Source organism: Triticum aestivum, chromosome 1A, assembly GCF_018294505.1.
Source record: "Triticum aestivum cultivar Chinese Spring chromosome 1A, IWGSC CS RefSeq v2.1, whole genome shotgun sequence".
NCBI lineage: Eukaryota > Viridiplantae > Streptophyta > Magnoliopsida > Poales > Poaceae > Triticum > Triticum aestivum.
In genome coordinates, this window is record NC_057794.1 from 30497175 (window position 1) to 30515207 (window position 18033).

At 41.3% G+C, this 18033-nt stretch overlaps 1 protein-coding gene, 1 non-coding gene and 3 pseudogenes across 2 annotated transcripts; 4 read left to right on the top strand and 1 right to left on the bottom strand.

The window, feature by feature from the left end:
* Nucleotides 1-3236: 3236 nt before the first annotated feature.
* LOC123071676 (5S ribosomal RNA) lies at nucleotides 3237-3355 on the top strand. The gene has a single exon (XR_006434496.1). It is a non-coding gene; the product is annotated as a 5S ribosomal RNA (ribosomal RNA).
* Nucleotides 3356-3684: 329 nt separating this feature from the next.
* Nucleotides 3685-3803, top strand: LOC123071771 (uncharacterized; annotated as a pseudogene).
* Nucleotides 3804-4117: 314 nt separating this feature from the next.
* LOC123071724 (uncharacterized) lies at nucleotides 4118-4236 on the top strand (annotated as a pseudogene).
* Nucleotides 4237-4544: 308 nt separating this feature from the next.
* Nucleotides 4545-4663, top strand: LOC123071732 (uncharacterized; annotated as a pseudogene).
* A 690-nt stretch (nucleotides 4664-5353) lies between these two features.
* LOC123187882 (protein trichome birefringence-like 10) lies at nucleotides 5354-9113 on the bottom strand. The gene is made up of 4 exons (XM_044599861.1): nucleotides 8413-9113; nucleotides 7042-7437; nucleotides 6365-6523; nucleotides 5354-5914 (listed from the first exon to the last, which is right to left on the bottom strand). Exons 1-4 carry the CDS (start codon nucleotides 8859-8861, stop codon nucleotides 5536-5538), a joined length of 1383 nt encoding a protein of 460 aa, XP_044455796.1. The 5' UTR covers nucleotides 8862-9113; the 3' UTR covers nucleotides 5354-5535.
* Between the last annotated feature and the right edge of the window lie 8920 nt (nucleotides 9114-18033).

Genomic DNA, 18033 nt, shown 5'->3' on the forward strand with positions numbered 1-18033 from the left:
GTGTGACATTTTGTTAGATTCAAATTTGAATTTATTCAGATTCGAATTCAAACTTCAAATAGCCATATCTTCCAAACCATAGCTCCGATTAAGTTGATTCCTTTTGCATGTTGTCACCGTAGCAAAGCCCTATCACCTGGACCTTTGTCACAATAATTTTCACACGCTAGATTCTGCCCTTTAATATTTTTTTACTAGTATGCATAATATGCACTATATTTCACATCACTCTTTGAACCATAGGCATATGTTGTTTTGCACTTAGAGTATTTCTGTAGTAGCTTAGTGTGTTGTATGTTCATTTGGTTTTTCCGAGACTTTTTGCTATGCATGTTCTTTTTGTCTCTGGAATGTTGCTTATGTTTGTTTATCTTCTTTGCGATAGATTGCCGGGAGTGCGAAGCAGAATATTATCAGTCTTTAGAATTCAACCAGCAGTACCAAGGCAAGTTGCATCTTGATCATGTTTCATTACCTATGTTTTTATTATGCACTTAGTTCTTTGCGGTAGGACTGCATGGTAGGAAACCGGTGCCACATGACTTTGCTTTTCACCAATAGTTCATTGAGGTAGGTCTGAACCATATAACTTTGTCACCATCGTTTTACTTTATGTTGCTATGCTAAGTAGACGTGGATTTGGGAGTGATCATTGTGAGAGATGAGTGACAATGTAGTAAATAAGACCTAAGTTAAATAATGAACTACCTGGGCGGAAACTTGTGGGAATGGTGGCGAAGTACAGTGGGGCATGCATGGGAAATCCATGGTGGTGCACCACTAGTGGACCGTCTGCTCAGGCTCAAAGAGATCAATCGTATTCCCATGTCTAGAAGCTTACGTGTGCAGCCACAGGCCAATATGGGCTCTGGCTTAGTTGAGTAGTTAGTGTGCCCCCTTCCGGGATGGGCTAACAGATGTAGAATGATCTAGGTGTACCGGCCTATCCGTGGGTTAAGGGGGAACATTTTCGAAAGGCTATGTCTCGATCTTCCGATCATGGAGGTGGTCGAGTCTTGTGGGGAAAAGTGCACAACCTCTGCAGAGTTTTCAACCTAATCGATTAGCCGTGTCCCCGGTTACGGACAACTTGAGCATCTAGTAGTGGAAATGCCAGGAGATCTCCTCACCTTTAATTAAACAGTTGGGTTTTAAATGAAACTTGGGGACGGATGGAGTTGGATTTGCCAACTCATCCTATGCAAATGTGTAGTAGTAGAATAACAATCTTTTCTAATAGGGAAAAACTAGCTTTATGCAAAAAACTAAACTTAGAGCTTTCCACCAGCCAAACTGCATGTAAAAGTAGGTTCATTACACTATGATGTGACTTGCCAGTACATTCAATGTACTGACCCATTTGGCTGCAACTTATCACGTTGCAGATATATCCGACGAGGATTAAGGTGTGATAGGTCGATGTTCTACACTCAACCTTGCTCGTGGAGTTGGACTCATTTACTTCTTTGCTTCCGCAGTATTTGCTTATTGGCTTTATGCCCTATTTTGTAATAAATGTATTGCTCCTAGACTATCGATGTAATAAAGAGATGTGTGTTATTTCTGTTATTTCATCGAGTACTGTGTGTGCTAGCAAGTCGATCCAGGGACTAGCACGGTAAGCACAGAGACTTCGACTCTTACCGAGTTGGGTCGCTACAATCACGGCGACTTATGGCGTTGAGGATGCCCTTGTCCGTGCAATTTTTGCAAAAAAATGCAATTGCGTCTTCCTCGTGATAGTCCTTCACCTTGCTTATTGCAAGGACGAATCTGGCCCAATAGTGATGTACTGTCTCTTGGGGCTCTTGTCTAATATGGGAAAGATCACTTATGTGAGGGTGGGTAGGTAGATTTAAGTCTAAACCCTAACCCAGTCTGAGACCCGAAGGAGTTTCCCGGCTTGGTAGTTCGGGCTCTGGGACGTTGCCCAACGGTACTAGCCCGCTGTTCGATTCCAGGTTCGAAGCTTGGGCCATGTCCTCCCATATACGGGTATCCGGCTCGGAGAGCTCGGGAATCCGGACATAGTTTTTCCTCAAAATAGAGGAAGAATCGCTACATCACTCCTCCACCACCGCTATCTGATGGGTAACCGGTGGAGAGTTAATCTCTCTTTGGTCGGGGTTAAGCCCGATCCGATCATAGTCTGTAGCGACTTCCAAGGCGGAAATGCAATCCAAGAGCTCGTTCAAAGAAGAGAGCTCCATTGGATCCATCTGCTCGGCGAATCCCGAGCCGACGTGGAGGCTGATTTTGATGACCCGAGAAGTCATCATCGGCGCGACAGCCGACGGGGCGGTCACGACGAAACCGCCTAATCGGAGAGTTTGGCCTACAGCCAGGGCCCCCCAGAGGTAACGTTGTCCCTGACAACAAGACGATCCATCAGGCCTTATCGTGACGGCACAATGGAACTCTCAATGAAAGCACCAATATCGGTGTAAAAAACGGCGGATTTCGGGTAGGGGGTCCTGAACTGTGCGTCTAAGGTGGATGGTAACAGGAGGCGGGGGGCACAATGTTTACCCAGGTTCGGGCCCTCTCGATGGAGGTAATACCCTACTTCATGCTTGATTGATCTTGATGATATGAGTATTACAAGAGTTGATCTACCACGAGATCGGAGAGGCTAAACCCTAGAAGCTAGCCTATGGTATGATTGTTGTTGTCCTACGGACTAAAACCCTCTGGTTTATATAGACACCGGAGAGGCTAGGGTTACACAGAGTCGGTTACAAGGGAGGAGATCTACATATCTGAATCGCCAAGCTTGCCTTCCATGCAAAGGAGAGTCTCATCTGGACACGGGACAAAGTCTTCAATCTTGTATCTTCATAGTCCAACAGTCCGGCCAAAGTACATAGTACGGCTGTCCGAGGACCCCCTAATCCAGGACTCCCTCAGCCCTCGTGTTGCATTCCCTTTTTAATTGTTTTTGCGCCACGTGCAAAACAAAACGCACGTGTGCGGCATATATTTTGCATGTTTGCGGTAAGTTTTAGCTCGCTGCTCATTATTCACGCGTCTAGCGGTGGCGTTGTGGCGCGGGAAGCGCGTTCGGGAAGGGGTCGGAACCTTGGTAAATAGGCGCTGGTGCGGTTGAGATGGAGGTGTGGAAACCATGGTAAACTCGTCTCCATGGTTGAGCGGGAGCGGCCAAAGCAAAGTACAATCATCTTTGTAGTGGAGCTGGGAGGGGCAAGCATAAGGGACGAAGACGGGGATAACATATCGGATGTGATTATACAAGCACTAAAGCACGAGATCCCATCAGAACTCCGAAGTTAAGCATGCTTGGGCAAGAGTAGTACTAGGATGGGTGGCCTCTTGGGAAGTCCTCGTGTTGCATTGCCTTTTTAATTTTTTTTGCGCCGCGTGCAAAACAAAACGCACGTGCGCAGCATATATTTACCATGTTTTGTTATTTTCCACGCTTTCGGTAAGTTTTAGCTCGCTGCTTATTATTCACGCGTCTAGCGGCGGCGTTGTGGCGCGACAAGCACTATCTGAAAGGGGTCAAAACCGTGGTAAATAGGCGCTGATGCGGTTGAAAGGGAGGGGTGGAAACCGTGGTAAACTTGTCTCTATAGTTGAGCGGGAGCGGCCAAAGCAATGTACAATCGTCTTTGTAGTGGAGCTGGGAGGGGCAAGCATAAGGGACAAAGACGGTGGTAACATGTCGAAGGCGATCAAAGCAACACTAATGCATCGGATCCCATCAGAACTTCGAAGTTAAGCGTGCTTGGGCGAGAGTGGTACTAGGATGAGCTACCTACTGTGAAGTCCTCGTGCTACATTACCTTTTTAATATATATTTTTGCGCCACGTGCAAAATGAAATGCATGTGCGCGGCATATATTTACCACATTTGCAGTAAGTTCTAGCTTGCTGCTCATTACTCACAGGTCTAGCGACGGCGTTGTGGCGTGGGAAGCGCATTCTGAAAGGGGTCAAAACTGTGGTAGATAGACACTGGTGCGGTTGAAAAGAAGGGGTGGAAACCGTGGTAAACTCGTCTTCGTAGTTAAGCGGGAGCCGCCAAAGCAATGTAAAATCGTTTTTGTAGTGGAGCTGAGAGGGGCAAGCATAAGGAATGAAGATGGGTTAACATGTTTGATGCGATCATACCAGCACTAAAGCACCTGATCCTATCAGAACTCCAAAGTTAAGCGTGCTTTGGTGAGGATAGTAATAGGATGGGTGAACTCCTGGGAAGTCCTCTTGTTGCATTTCCTTTTTAAAAAAATTCGCACCGTGTGCAAAACAAAACACACGTGCACGGCATATATTTACTATATTTTATTATTTTGCATGTTTGTGGTAAGTTTTATCTCGCTTCTCATTATTCGCGCGTCTAGCGACGGCATTGTGGCATGTTCTGAAAGGGGTTGAAACCATGGTAAATAGGCGCTGGTGCGGTTGAGAGGGAGGGGTGAACATCATGGTAAACTCGTCTCCATAATTGAGCGGGAGTGGCCAAATCAATGTACAATCATCTTTGTAGCGGCAAGCATACGGGACGAAGACGGGGATAACATGTTGGAAGCGATCATACTAGCACTGAAGCAACGGATCCCATTAAAATTTCAAAGTTAAGCGTGCTTGGGGAAGATTAGTATTTGGATGGGTGACCTTCTGGGAAGTTCTCTTGTTGCATTTTCTTTCTAATTTTTTCATGCCTCGTGACAAACAAGACACACGTGTGTGACATATATTTATCTTGTCTTCTTATTTTTCATGTTTTCGGTATATTTTGACTCTCTACTCATTATTCACGCATCTAACGGCTGTGTTGTGGCGCGGCAAACGCGTTCTAAAAAAGATCGAAACCGTGATAAATAGGCGTTGCCGCGGTTGAGAGGGATGGTTGAAAACCGTGTGAGGATAAGGGACAAATATAAGGATACCATGTGGTATGCCATCATGCGTACGCACAAAAGTACCGCATCATCTCAGTACTTCAAAGTTATGCTTGTTGTGACGAGAGTAGTACGTGAATGGGTGTTTGGTAAAAGTACTTGCTATTCTTACGACAACATAAATTGCCATGAAAACAATACATTTTACAATGTCATCCCAGAAAATGTCTGCACTATTACATTTCTCATTAAATATTTACATTTGTTCCGGATGGGATAAAAACCCCGAAATGTGCAAATCAACTGCCGGAGCCACTGAGAACATACCTTTGAGGATAAAATTCCTGAATTACATACAATCACCACGGTAACTCCCCCAATATGACAGCAGCCAAATAAAGTAATAAACTATGTACATCATCGAATGCAGCCCCTCTAATCTATGATCACATCGGCTAAAACTTTGGCTGCCTCTGTGAAACATAGTGGTATGCCTTTCTTTAATTTTGCTCTTATTTGCACTCTCCTCTCAACATACAACAGATTAGAGTGGTACAACTTCCTACAAGCCAGCTCCTATCTTGCAAAATCATAGTGCAGGAGGATCACCAACCAACCTCAGATACAAAGCTTCACCGGGCGAGCATCGGGTAGCCTACCCATAGAATTTTAGTCAACTTGTGTTCAGCGTTCTGGAAGCAGCAAGGGAAACATTTTGGTCCACCATCGTTTGCCTTTTCATGAAGACGGCGTACACAAGCTCGTTCCAGGTATCAGGAACTCCAGGCAAGCACCAATGGCTGCAATCCTGTCTACGCAGGGGGACAGGCCCCGAAGGGCTGATGTACACTGACAAGTGACCATCTTTTCGCTGTGCCGTCATCTGTGTCACGTTCAGTATAGCTAATCCAGGCATCTTGGGTTTTGTGCTGCTCCCAAGAACATTATGGACAGGCTCAAGCTTGTCCGCCCATTGCTCCAGCGATTTAAACGGTGTCGCATCAGGAAGAGTTTCCAAGTGGCAACTCCCTCCACTCTTCCAGTCGCCGCCTCTATGGAAAACATGGATTACTCTAGTTATGGATCAGTCAATTTGTCCAACTATTGTTAAATTGGTTTGAAAATGGGAATGGGAGAAATTAATCCAGTGTTTTACAGCACAGAAGTCAGGAAGCCTCCATTATTTGCTTTTCAAGTTCCTAGACAAGATACAAGAAGCACCGCTTTCCACCGAAAGCCCAACCCGCATTCTCATATATTCAGTAAAATTGTAAAAACGGCCAGCGAAAGGTGGATCATATATCGAACAATAATGTTTTGGCGAAGTTCGAATATAAACCATAATGAATAAATTCTGAGCCCAAAACATATTGTGTCAAGCCAACAACATGCGATGATTGTTTGGTGCCTTGAAACATAATCATTCTCAATGAAAATGCTATAGCAAGGAAACATAAAAAGGAATACGTAGCAGTGATTGATAAGTGGTTCGTTAGACAGACCTGAAGTGCACAGGAGCATAAGTACGGAAGATGACCTGGGTCTTGCTTGTGTTAACTTTTTTGTGAACCCAATTGAAGAGTGTTTGTATTGATTTTTGGTATGCATCAATAACAGTCATCTTCATCTTCACCTTACTGCCTTCTTGAAAATAGGCGCCCCTAGCATAGATAAAGAAACCCTTGTTTAAAGTCAACTACGGAAGATGCAATTGTGTTGTGGTGGTTCCAGAAGAAATTAACTACATATAGAGATGTATCGGTGAATCATCATTACATAAAGCAGGTTGGGGACAAGAAATCTCATACTAGTACGTTCAAAGTACGTATAATTGAAGAACAAAAGAGTTCTTGGGCCTCTTTATTACCCATTTAGCTCTAACCACATCTTAACATTCCATATCCTCAATAGTCTCATGAATCATGCTATCATAGTTCTGTCAAATAGTTATCAGAAAAGTATACACATGAACAAATTAAAATATTGGGTATACTAATCAAATACTACTCTGCTGGTGTGTATACTAATAACTAGTACTATGTTAATTTCGAATTTGAAAGGTGAATTCATGAACGTGGAGAAGGTATGGTAAAATAAAAGGACACATCTACAAGAAACATTTAACAGTGAAGCAGGACAAGTTAGTAAGTCAACATAATGTATATTATTAGTTGCTTACCCTCTAATTGTTTTCTCGTAGTTCCACCAATGCCCTGTGTTAAAGATCAAAATATCAGCATTGCTCCACTTACCACGGTCTGACATCCAATCCATGGCATCCACCTTAATTGTGTACTTAACAACCTTAGAGGCTCCGGCTGGTGCACGGCCATGAAGGGCTATAAAAGGAGATCTGTAATACTCCACTGTGCAATTGTAGTCGCTAAACTTGAAAATCAAGAAACCCGTGTGCTTTGTGATGGGACTTCCATTAATTTCATAGATGGACTTCTTGTTGGGAACAACACTAGAGAGCATACAAAGCAGAGACTCCCATTGATTCCTTCCAATTGAATCACCAACGAATACTACTCTTCTATTCCGTAGCTTCTCGAGCATAAACTTGGCATCAAATCTAAGAAATGAGAGAAGAAAAACTGCACTAAGTTAGAAAGCAGAGGTAAATTATGCTTTATAGAGGATAAAAGCAAATTGTTTTGGTTGCTCCGCTCACATAGACATGATTAGCAGTAAGCAAAAAAATGAACTTACATAATACAAAGAAACTGACGATCACTTTCATTTGTAGGATTCCAATTTGCAAAGAGTTTGAGAGCAGTGACATGCTCAGTAAGATTATTACTACGATTATTCCAAGTAAAGGCTCTGTTCAAACTTAATTACAATGCTCTGTTCTTTAGCTTCACCATAAAGGCTCTTCATTTTTTTGTCCATCAGTGATGTGCTAAGCACAATAAACTAATTGCTGCAGTCACATACATGAAAACATTAAATTTAACTAAGGAAGCTAACCAGCAACATATCCTAGATTTCACGGTGCAAAAAAAGAACATAACAACACCAGTAACAACAGAAATAACAGAGGACTCAACAAATAACAGGAACAGACCACTTCCAAGTTCCAACCACAATGGCAAGAAAGACGGCAACATCATGTCAGACCCAAATAACTGAACAATATCATTCAATTAACTAATATATTTCCATGTTGATTGCTATAGATTGCGTCACGTTTATTTGACAAAGCCATCACCATCCTAATTTCTTCTTTTTGATAAGTTCGGCCAACTGAAAATTAAAAACTGCACAGGCACAGCCAACCTATCCACGTGACCAAGAACCAGTAATGGATTGGAACTTGTGAGTACAGATGTGAATTGTGCATTCAACTCCCCATAGAGCGACATGTTGAAATTCATGTCGGATAATAGTGAATTTAAGGTTCTTGTGAGTTGTGAGTTGTGACTAGAAATTTCTCTGACACAACAAGCTTGGCAAAACTACATAAACCAAACGGAGGGGGTACTGGTAGCAAGCAACGGCGCAAGCAAGAAGCAGCGAACTCGAACCAACCAACCAACCAACCAACCTGGGTAGATCGCAGCGCGACGGCTGCCACCGCCATTTGACATAGGACGTGTCCGGCCGGCCGTTCTCGGAGCACCGGAACCCACCGTCCAAGAAGGGGCAGTCCTTGGAGTCGTAGAGCGGGTAGCTGTCGTCCCACACCCAGCTCCCGTCGAACAGGTCGCACTCCTCCTCCTCCACTGCCGCCATCGCCGCCGCACCGGCCCCGTGCCCCTTCTCCGGGGACGGCGAAGGCGACGCCTCGGCCGCGATGGAGACCCCGCCGCTCCAGAGCTTCCTGGGGGACGCGAGCGCGTAGTCGACGGCGGCGGTGTAGCGGAGCGACGCGGTGCGGACGAGCAGCAGCAGCAGCAGCGCGGCGGTCGCCGTGACCAGGACGGCGAGCCCCACCACCCCGGCCTTCTCCAGCGGCCTCCTCATCGCCCGCCGCTTCGTCGGCGACCCCACCATCGCCCCTCCCCTACCTCGCGAAGCAAGGCGAGAAGAGACCAAGAACAAAGCTGAAGTTTATGAGACGGGGACGAGGGCCGAGCGGCAAGCGAATAGAATTTGTGTTTGTGTGGGGGAAAGCGAAGCGTGTGGACTGTGGAGTACACTTGGGCATGCACCGCCACGGCTACCCCATTCATCGCCATGGCCCATGAGCCATTACGGCATTAGCATGGGCGAGATGCCGACTCCAGTCCAGTAATGATGGTAAGATTTCTGCAGCCCACACGGAGACGCCATTCTTTTTAGGCTAACACGGAGAGGAGACGCCATCTGTTTCAGCATCACTGTCCCGTGGAATCTTCTCATGGGCCACACGTTGACGAGGGACGTGACCGGTGCTCTTCCGTGGTTCACTTGTTCCGAATTGCCGACTAGATGCCATTTTCTCGTGTTCCAATTCTAGGTTGCTATCGCCTTTTATTATATATATTGAGCCAAATCCACTATAATATGGACCACGGAGTAGTGTTGCCAAGGATTAGAACCACTGAATAGCAATGTGCTTCCTCAAATTCTATCCATATTTTTTCAAAGTGGCTTTGCCACCACGAAAGATTCTTTTCCCATCTGCATCTGTCCCAGCACCGTGTTCTTTAGGGCACTGCAGTAGCATGGCGGCGAGCTGCGCCGCCATGTACTGGATTAGAGGCTGGGTCTCAGGGCCTCCCGTGTCGGGCGGCGCTTGGAGATGTTCATCACACATTTAAAAGGAGTTCATGTAGTGCAAAAATAATGTTTGAACACCTTTTAGAATTGTTGATAGGATTCAGAAAAAAAAGTTCATGATATTTAAATAATGTTCACTTGTTTCAAAAAAAAATCACAACACTTTATCAAAAACAATTACAATGGACAGAAAATGTTGGCGCAAGTTAAAAAATGTTTCAAACCATTCAAAAACATGCGTATGACATTTAAAATGTTCACACATTTTAGAAAAAAGAATATTTGTGACATTTAAAAGAACTGTTGAACATTACGATTTTAGGTTCGTAACTGAAACGACTCTTCTTGCATAAAGTCAAACGCATGCAAGTTCCTCACATGCATGTTGTGTGTTGATTGACGGGAGCACAAGCTTTTCTATTGGCCTGCATGCCACGTGTGTATGCTTCCAAATTGCAACTGTACATTCATGCAAAACAACAAGAAGATGGTGGCAGTAAAGATTATTAGCATAGGAATAAAATGTTCTAACACTCCGACGACGAACCCGATAAAAATCTGTTCTCATCAGTAGATTCGTCGTGACGAGATCTTTAAAATTAGATCTCATATTGGTATGCTCCAATGACTTTTTTGGGGTCCAAACTTATCTCTTTTAGACTACTTAAATTTATCACTCATACAATATATAATTTATCAGGCTATTTACACAAAACTTAATGGGCATAAAAAGGATTCTTCCAACCTTCTCCCTACACGCACATGCATGTATGCACTAGAGGCAGAAAACCCCGATAACAACCTAGATTCTTCCTATTCAAAATATTCAAAATCATTTGTATGTTTAATCCTCGGCCCGATTGATAATCCGTTTGCACCATTAAATCTATCGCGCCGAGATTTTGAAAGCTAGATCCTATGTTGGTATGTTCCAATGACTTCTTTTATCAAAACTTACCATGATTGCGCTATGTATGTTACAACATCTATGATACGTTGGTTATCAAGGTGTTTGCACTGAAGTTACCGAGGTATGTTTCAACAATTTTTCTCCTGAATCAAAATTATATGGCATTTTGTACGTAATTTATTAGGTTTGCGGTGTATATTACCATACTATTTACACATAAGTTACAAGAGTATGTTGTCAAACACTTTTCCCTAATCAAAGTTATCGGATGTATGTTTTCAATGACTTTTCCCCTTGGTCAAAATTATCATGGTGTTTGTACGTAAGTTATCAAGCCTGTGGTTCGTATATTACCTTGCTACTTATACATAAGTTACCGGGGGTATATTTTCAGTGACTTTTTCCTCAGATCAAAATTACTGCATTGTTTATACGTAAAATACCAGGTCTGCAGTGCGTAGATCATGCTATTTACACAGAAGTTATTAGGATATGTTTATATAAAAAAACTGGATCAAACTTCATGTAGATAGAAAAATCATATTCCCTTTTATTTATTTTAGGAAAAAGGAGACATCAGTGAGATGGTTGCTTAATTAAGTTAACTACTACATCATTCAGGGTTTAAATCCCATGGCATGCAAAAAAAGAGCTTCTATATTTTCTAAATTTTACTGTTCATTCAGTGCACTTGCACCTAGGAGCAGAAGCTCCAAGCGCCCAAATAGAAGTCTTTCCTATTATTTACACAAAAACCAACCTAGCTAGCTGAGCAGGTAGATGGCCCTCGGGATGGAGAGAAAATGGGGATTAAGTTCAGGGAAGAGAGGGAAATTGGTGGGATGAAGGACCATACGATGGAGATCGGACATGGGACGAGGCATCTGACGCTTAAAATCAGATGGTTCACCCCTTACTTTTCTCATTTAAAAAAATGGTCATACAATGCAAAAAATTATTATGTACTATAAAAAATGTTACCGACTATAAAACAAATGTACAAGACATTTCTAAAAAAAATACGCATTTTCAAAATATTTATGACCGTTTTGAAAAATGTTAATGCCTTGTAAAATATTGTTCGTGTCATATAAATATGTTTCATAACTTTAAAAAAATGTTCAACGTGTATCTGAAAATGTTAAACATTTATTAAATGTAAATCTTCCAAACAAGTATTTGCAAAAATGCCAATTATGTATTTGAAATATTGAACATGTATCAAAAGTATTATGTGTGTATACGAAAAATGTAGAAAATGTATTGCAAAATGTTGATATGTATTTAAAAAAATAAAAGAAAACAAAAACGTAAAACAATCGCAGAAAAAGAATAACGGAAGCCAAAGAAAACAATTAAAATGCAAAATTCAAAAAAGGTAAAACACAAAAAAAAATATCAAAACCACAACAAAAACCAATGAAAACCAGCACAAAAAAAACACAGAAAACAATATCTGAAAACCGGTCTCGATGCTTCACTAAAAACTGCTCCCCAAAGACGGATGGTCCATCTGGCTCTTGCCTATTGTGAGACGGTACTGTGATACGGAATAATGCCTCGCAATAGGCGAGATGTAGCTCACATGCAAATAATAAAGGATCATGTGCTGCATTTCCTATTCACCACTCTTTGCGGTAGGTTGGGACAAAACGCACAAGGTTGGTGGGTTTTGGTCCGACCCATGGTAGCTGCTACAGGTTCTCTTTTTTCCCCTAATTTTAGGAACCTTCTAGATGGTTCAAGCTCGGTTTTTTTGTTCCTTTATTTTTTTCCTTTTTATTAATAAAAATTTGATATTTCCTGATATTTGTAAATTTCAAAAATATTCATGTTTTTGAAATTTGTTAAAAAAATCAAAATTGTTCACGTTTTGAAGCATTCTTTGCAAAACTTTTAAAATGTTTGCATTATTCTAAAAAGTACAAATTTCATACTTTTTAGCATTTTAAAAGAAATGCAAATTTCAAGACATCTGATTTTTAAGTAAATATTCAAAAAATTAGAAAAAATGTTCTCATTCTTAGAAAGATTTAAATAATTGAAAAAGTATTCGCATTTTCTAAAAATGTTCACTTTTTGTCAACTTGTTTTCATGTTTTCAAAAGATGTTCACATTTTCACAAACTGTTTAGAAATTTAGAAAATGTTTTTTTCTAAAGCTGAATAAAAACCACGTCCTGAAGTGTTTAAGGTTTGCTACAATGTATTTCCCAGTTCGAGACAGTGTTTTGCGATTCGCTATAGTGTTTCCGCTGCAGTATCCTAGTCCTGCCTACAATGGGTCGGCAACCCAATTGTGTTGCCCCTGTTTATCGTGACACTGTTGGAACGTCCAATAGGATCTCCCATCATGTGGGTTTATGCAACCGTCAGTGGGTTCCAGACGGTTAACTGGGATAGCCCATCTAAAATTTGCTTTGCACATGGGTACCCACTAAACACTTTTAAGTGGAATGGGTAGCAGAGTCCCAGTCTCACCTTCTGTTGCAGGACCGGTGGAGCCTCTTCAACCAGGGACGTTGCCCCGGAGCCCAATGCCCCCTACTGTCGAGATGGAGAAGTAGAGGCCCAACCGCCACCGTCCTTTGAAGTGCCCCAGGCTTGCCCGAGGGCCACCTTAGGCTATGGAGGGGGAGGGGCCGAATGGGGAGGAAGGTGGCGGGGTTAGGGTTTGGGCCCCTGAGTCTCCTAAGCGAGGCGACACGAGGGTGGGTGGTTCTTGTAGTTGTTCGTGATTTCCCATAAAGATGGATCATGGTTGTATGCTGCAAAAAAAGATGGATCATGGTTGTTCCATATTCCGAGCATCAAAATAACTTTCTACGAGTGACATGGTGTTGGGTGTTCCATATTTTCATTAGCTCTCTTCAAGAAGATTATCGGTTTCAAGTTGAGCCTCGCCAACTAATTTAGTTTGTGTCAACTAATTTAGATTATCGGTTTCACTCGCTCTAGTGTGTTTGCTGCAGATATATGTGATTTTGTCACACCTTTATAATTAGTGAAGGCATCTAGCAAATTATTAGCTAGCCGGAGATTTATTATTCTCTGAACTTCAACTTCTGCATCACTAGTGTGTGTGGATATAAGGATTGAATCCCAGGGCCTAGGGCATAAGTCGAACTTAGTGCTCTACTCTTATGCCTAGGGCCAGAAAATAATCAAAATGCTTTCGAGGTGAATTCTTCAATATTATCCATTCCAATTGACTTAACCCGATTATCAGGGAAACTTGCCCTTAAATGTATTATCTAGGAAATAAGCTTTGCAAAAGCACGGTTCCTTGTCTGACAAGAGGCATACATGTCTCCTCCAAGTAGTGGCGTTAATAAGTACCATAAAAACTGAAGGGGCTGACAGGGGTTGTATTGATCCACAAATATCGCCCTTGATTCTTTCCAGGAATGAAGGTGACTAAGCTCTTACTTTGCGGAAAGATGGCATAGGAATTAACTTCCCCTTGGCATATGAATTATAAAATCTTTAGGATTTGAGAAGTCCTTACTTTAATGCTGTGGCCAACAAAATTAGTGATGATTTTTCTCATCATATTCAACCCAGGATATGTCTTAATCTTTAGAATTACTTCAGATTTTTCTCATCACAATGATATGGAGTGTTACCGAGAAGTTTCTCTCCATATCATTGTCATGTATAATCTAGCTCACTTGGAGCTTTTTAGTACTAAACCCACATGAAGCTTTGATACGTTGCGAAGGTTTCATGTCATGTTACTAATGGCATTGATTACTTTTTGTCTAACTTCTAAAAATCAATTGAGTAACATGCATAGGTTGATCTTTCATAACATTTATGTCTTAATTTGTCATTAGAATAGTTTCAGACGCGACTATCCATCCTTATATATTTGTCAAACCCAGGTTGTGACGAGCCACACACCACAACAGCGGTAGCTACAACAAAATAACAGGCTAAGCCATGGCCGTGCACAAGAGCGCTGCGGCGGCGCTCCTTGTCCTCCTGCCGTTGATGCTGCTCTCCTCTGCCACATGTGCACGCCACGTTCCTACAGGCCCGAACCCCACATAATGAATTTCTGCCGCCGGACACGCCGTTGCCACCACTGCGGCCAGTGCCACCGCCTGGCCACCTGCCACCGGCGGGAACGAGGACACATATCTCTGCGGTGCCGAGGCCGATCCCTCCTATAGGCAGGAACCCAGTAGATAATAACTACCTGCTGCCGCCATCACCAGCGCCTTCGCGGGCTTGATGGTTCCGCAACAATATAAGCGCCCTGGATACAATGATCATGTCAACGTTTGTGCTAGTTATCCTGCACTGCAAGCAAGCTGGTTCTGCAGTGTGTAACTATATGTTTTTGTTTTTGCCAAAAGTGTGTAACTATATGTAATGGTGCATGCATGTGTATCCGTCGAGCAATAAGATGAACGGTTTGTTCTTGATTAATCTTTAGATACTTTTTTTACTACCAACACATGCACGGCCGGCCCTAATTCTCTGGAGGCCTCATAGCATGGCGGCGAGCTGCGCCGCCCCTCTAATCCAGTACATGGTTTCCTCGTCGGACGGCGCTTGAAGATGTCCCCTGCCGTAGTGCAATCTTTCAGGGGTTGGTGTAGAAGTGTAAGTGTCCGCGCAACTGGGTCGGCCCATTAATTACTACTCTCTTCGTTTCAATTAGTATTAAATCAATTACACTTATTTTGGAGCAAATAGAGTATCATATATTTGTATTGTTTCTTTTTCTTTGTATTTCAAATAAAATAAAACATATATATTTTAAAATTATTTTACTTGATTTTCTAAAAGCATTCATCGCACATTTAAAAGGTGTTCATGTTGTGCAAAAATAATGTTTGAGCACCTTTTAGAAATGTTGATAGGATTCAGAAAAAAGTTTCATGATATTTAAATAATGTTCACTTGTTTTTAAAAAATATTCATGACACTTTTCCAAAAACAATTACAATGGACAGAAAATGTTGGCGCAAGTTTTAAAAATATTTCGTACCATTCAAAAACATGCATATGACATTTAAAAATGTTCGCACATTTTAGGAAAAAAATATCTGTGACATTTAATAAAATAACTGTCAAACATTACGATTTTAGGTCCGTAACTGAAACGACTCTTCTTGCATAAAGTCAAATCGCATGCAAGTTCCTCACATGCATGTTGTGTGTTGATTGACGGGAGCACAAGCTTTTCTACTGGCCTGCATGCCACGTGTGTATGCTTCCCGATTGCAACTGTACATTCATGCAAAACAACAAGAAGATGGTGGCAGTGAAGATTATTAGCATAGGAACAAAATGTTCTAACACTCCGACGACACTCCGACGACCGATAAAAATCTGTTCTCATCAGTAGATTCGTCGCGACGAGATCTTTAAAATTAGATCCCATATTGGTATGCTCCAATGATTTTTTTTGGGTCCAAACTTATCCTTTTTAGACTACTTAAATTTATCACTCATACGATATATAAGTTATCATGCTATTTACACAAAAATTAATGGGCATAAAAAAGATTCTACCAACCTTCTCCCTACAAGCACATGCATGTATGCACTAGAGGCAGAAAATCCCGATGACAACCTAGATTCTTCCTATTAAAAATATTCAAAATCATTTGTATGTTTAATCCTCGGCCCGATTGATAATCCGTTTGCACCATTAAATCTATCGCGGCGAGATTTTGAAAGCTAGATCCTATGTTGGTATGTTCCAACGACTTTTTTTTATCAAAACTTACCATGCTTGCGCTACGTATGTTACCACATCTATGATACGTTGGTTATCATGGTGTTTGCACTGAAGTTACCGAGGCATGTTTCAACATTTTTTCTCCTGAATCAAAATTATATGGCATTTTGTACGTAATTTATTAGGTCTGAGGTGTATATTACCATACTATTTACACATAAGTTACAAGAGTATGCTTTCAAACATTTTCCCCCAATCAAAGTTGTCGTGGTGTTTGTATGTAAGTTATCATGTTTGCGGTTCGTATATTATCGTACCATTGACACCTAAGTTATCAGGTGTATGTTTTCAACGACTTTTCCCCTTGGTCAAAATTATCATGGTGTTTGTACATAAGTTATCAAGTCTGCGGTTCGTATATTACCTTGCTACTTATACATAAGTTATCGGGGGTATATTTTCAGTGACTTTTTCCTCTGATCAAAGTTACTGCATTGTTTGTACGTAAAATATCACGTATGTAATGCATAGATCATGCTATTTACACAGAAGTTATTAGGATATGTTTATATAAAAAACTAGATCAAAGTTCATGTAGATAGAAAAATCATATTCCCTTTCTTTTAGGAAAAAGGAGACATCAGTGAGATGGTTGCTTAATTAAGTTAACTACTACATCATTCACGGTTTAAATCCCATGGCATGCAAAAAAAAGAGCTTCTATATTTTCTAAATTTTACTGTTCATTCAGTGCACTTGCACCTAGGAGCAGAAGCTCCAAGCGCCCAAATAGAAGTCTTTCCTATTATTTACACAAAAACCAACCTAGCTAGCTGAGCAGGTAGATGGCCCTCGGGATGGAGAGAAAATGGGGATTAAGTTTAGGGGGAAGAGGGAAAACGGTGGGATGAAGGATCATACGATGGAGATCAGACGTGGGACGAGGCATCTGACGCTTAAAATCAGATGGTTCACCCCTTACTTTTCTCATTTAAAAAAATGTTCATACAATGCAAAAAATTATTATGTACTATAAAAACTGTTACCCACTATAAAACAAATGTACAAGACATTTCTAAAAAAATATGCATTTTCAAAATATTTATGACAGTTTTGAAAAATGTTAATGCCTTGTAAAATATTGTTCACGTCATATAAATATGTTTCATAACATTAAACAAATGTTCAACGTGTATCTGAAAATGTTAAACATTTATTAAATGTAAATGTTCCAAACAAGTATTTGCAAAAATGGCAATTATCTATTTGAAATATTGAACATGTATCAAAAGTATTATGTGTGTATACGAAAAATGTAGAAAATGTATTGCAAAATGTTGATATGTATTTAAAAAAATAAAAGAAAACAAAAAAGGTAAAACAATCGCAGAAAAAGAATAATGAAAGCCAAAGAAAACAATTAAAATGCAAAATGCATAAAAGGTAAAACACAAAAAATATCAAAAACCACAACAAAAACCAATGAAAACCAGCACAAAAAACACACAGAAAAATATATGAGAAAACCGGTCTCGATGCTTCACTAAAAACTGCTCCCCAAAGACCCGTACAGGGATGGTCCATCTGGCTCTTGCCTATTGTGAGACGGTACTGCGATACGGAATAATGCCTCGCAATAAGCGAGATGTAGCTCACATGCAAATAAAAAAGGATCATGTGTTGGATTTCCTATTCACCACTCTTTGCGGTAGGTATGGACAAAACGCACAAGGTTGGTGGGTTTTGGTCCGACCCATGGTAGCTGCTACAGGTTCTCTTTTTTCCCCTAATTTTAGGAACCTTCTAGAAGGTTCAAGCTCGGTTTTTTGTTCCTTTATTACTTTCCTTTTTATTAATAG

Coding starts and splice junctions, on each gene's coding strand:
- LOC123187882 (XM_044599861.1), bottom strand. CDS start 8,861: ATGGTGGGGTCGCCGACGAAGCGGCGGGCGATGAGGAGGCCGCTGGAG. Junction 6,524..7,041: donor TACGAGAAAACAATTAGAGG/GTAAGCAACTAA, acceptor TATCTATGCTAG/GGGCGCCTATTTTCAAGAAG. Junction 5,915..6,364: donor TATGCTCCTGTGCACTTCAG/GTCTGTCTAACG, acceptor TGTTTTCCATAG/AGGCGGCGACTGGAAGAGTG.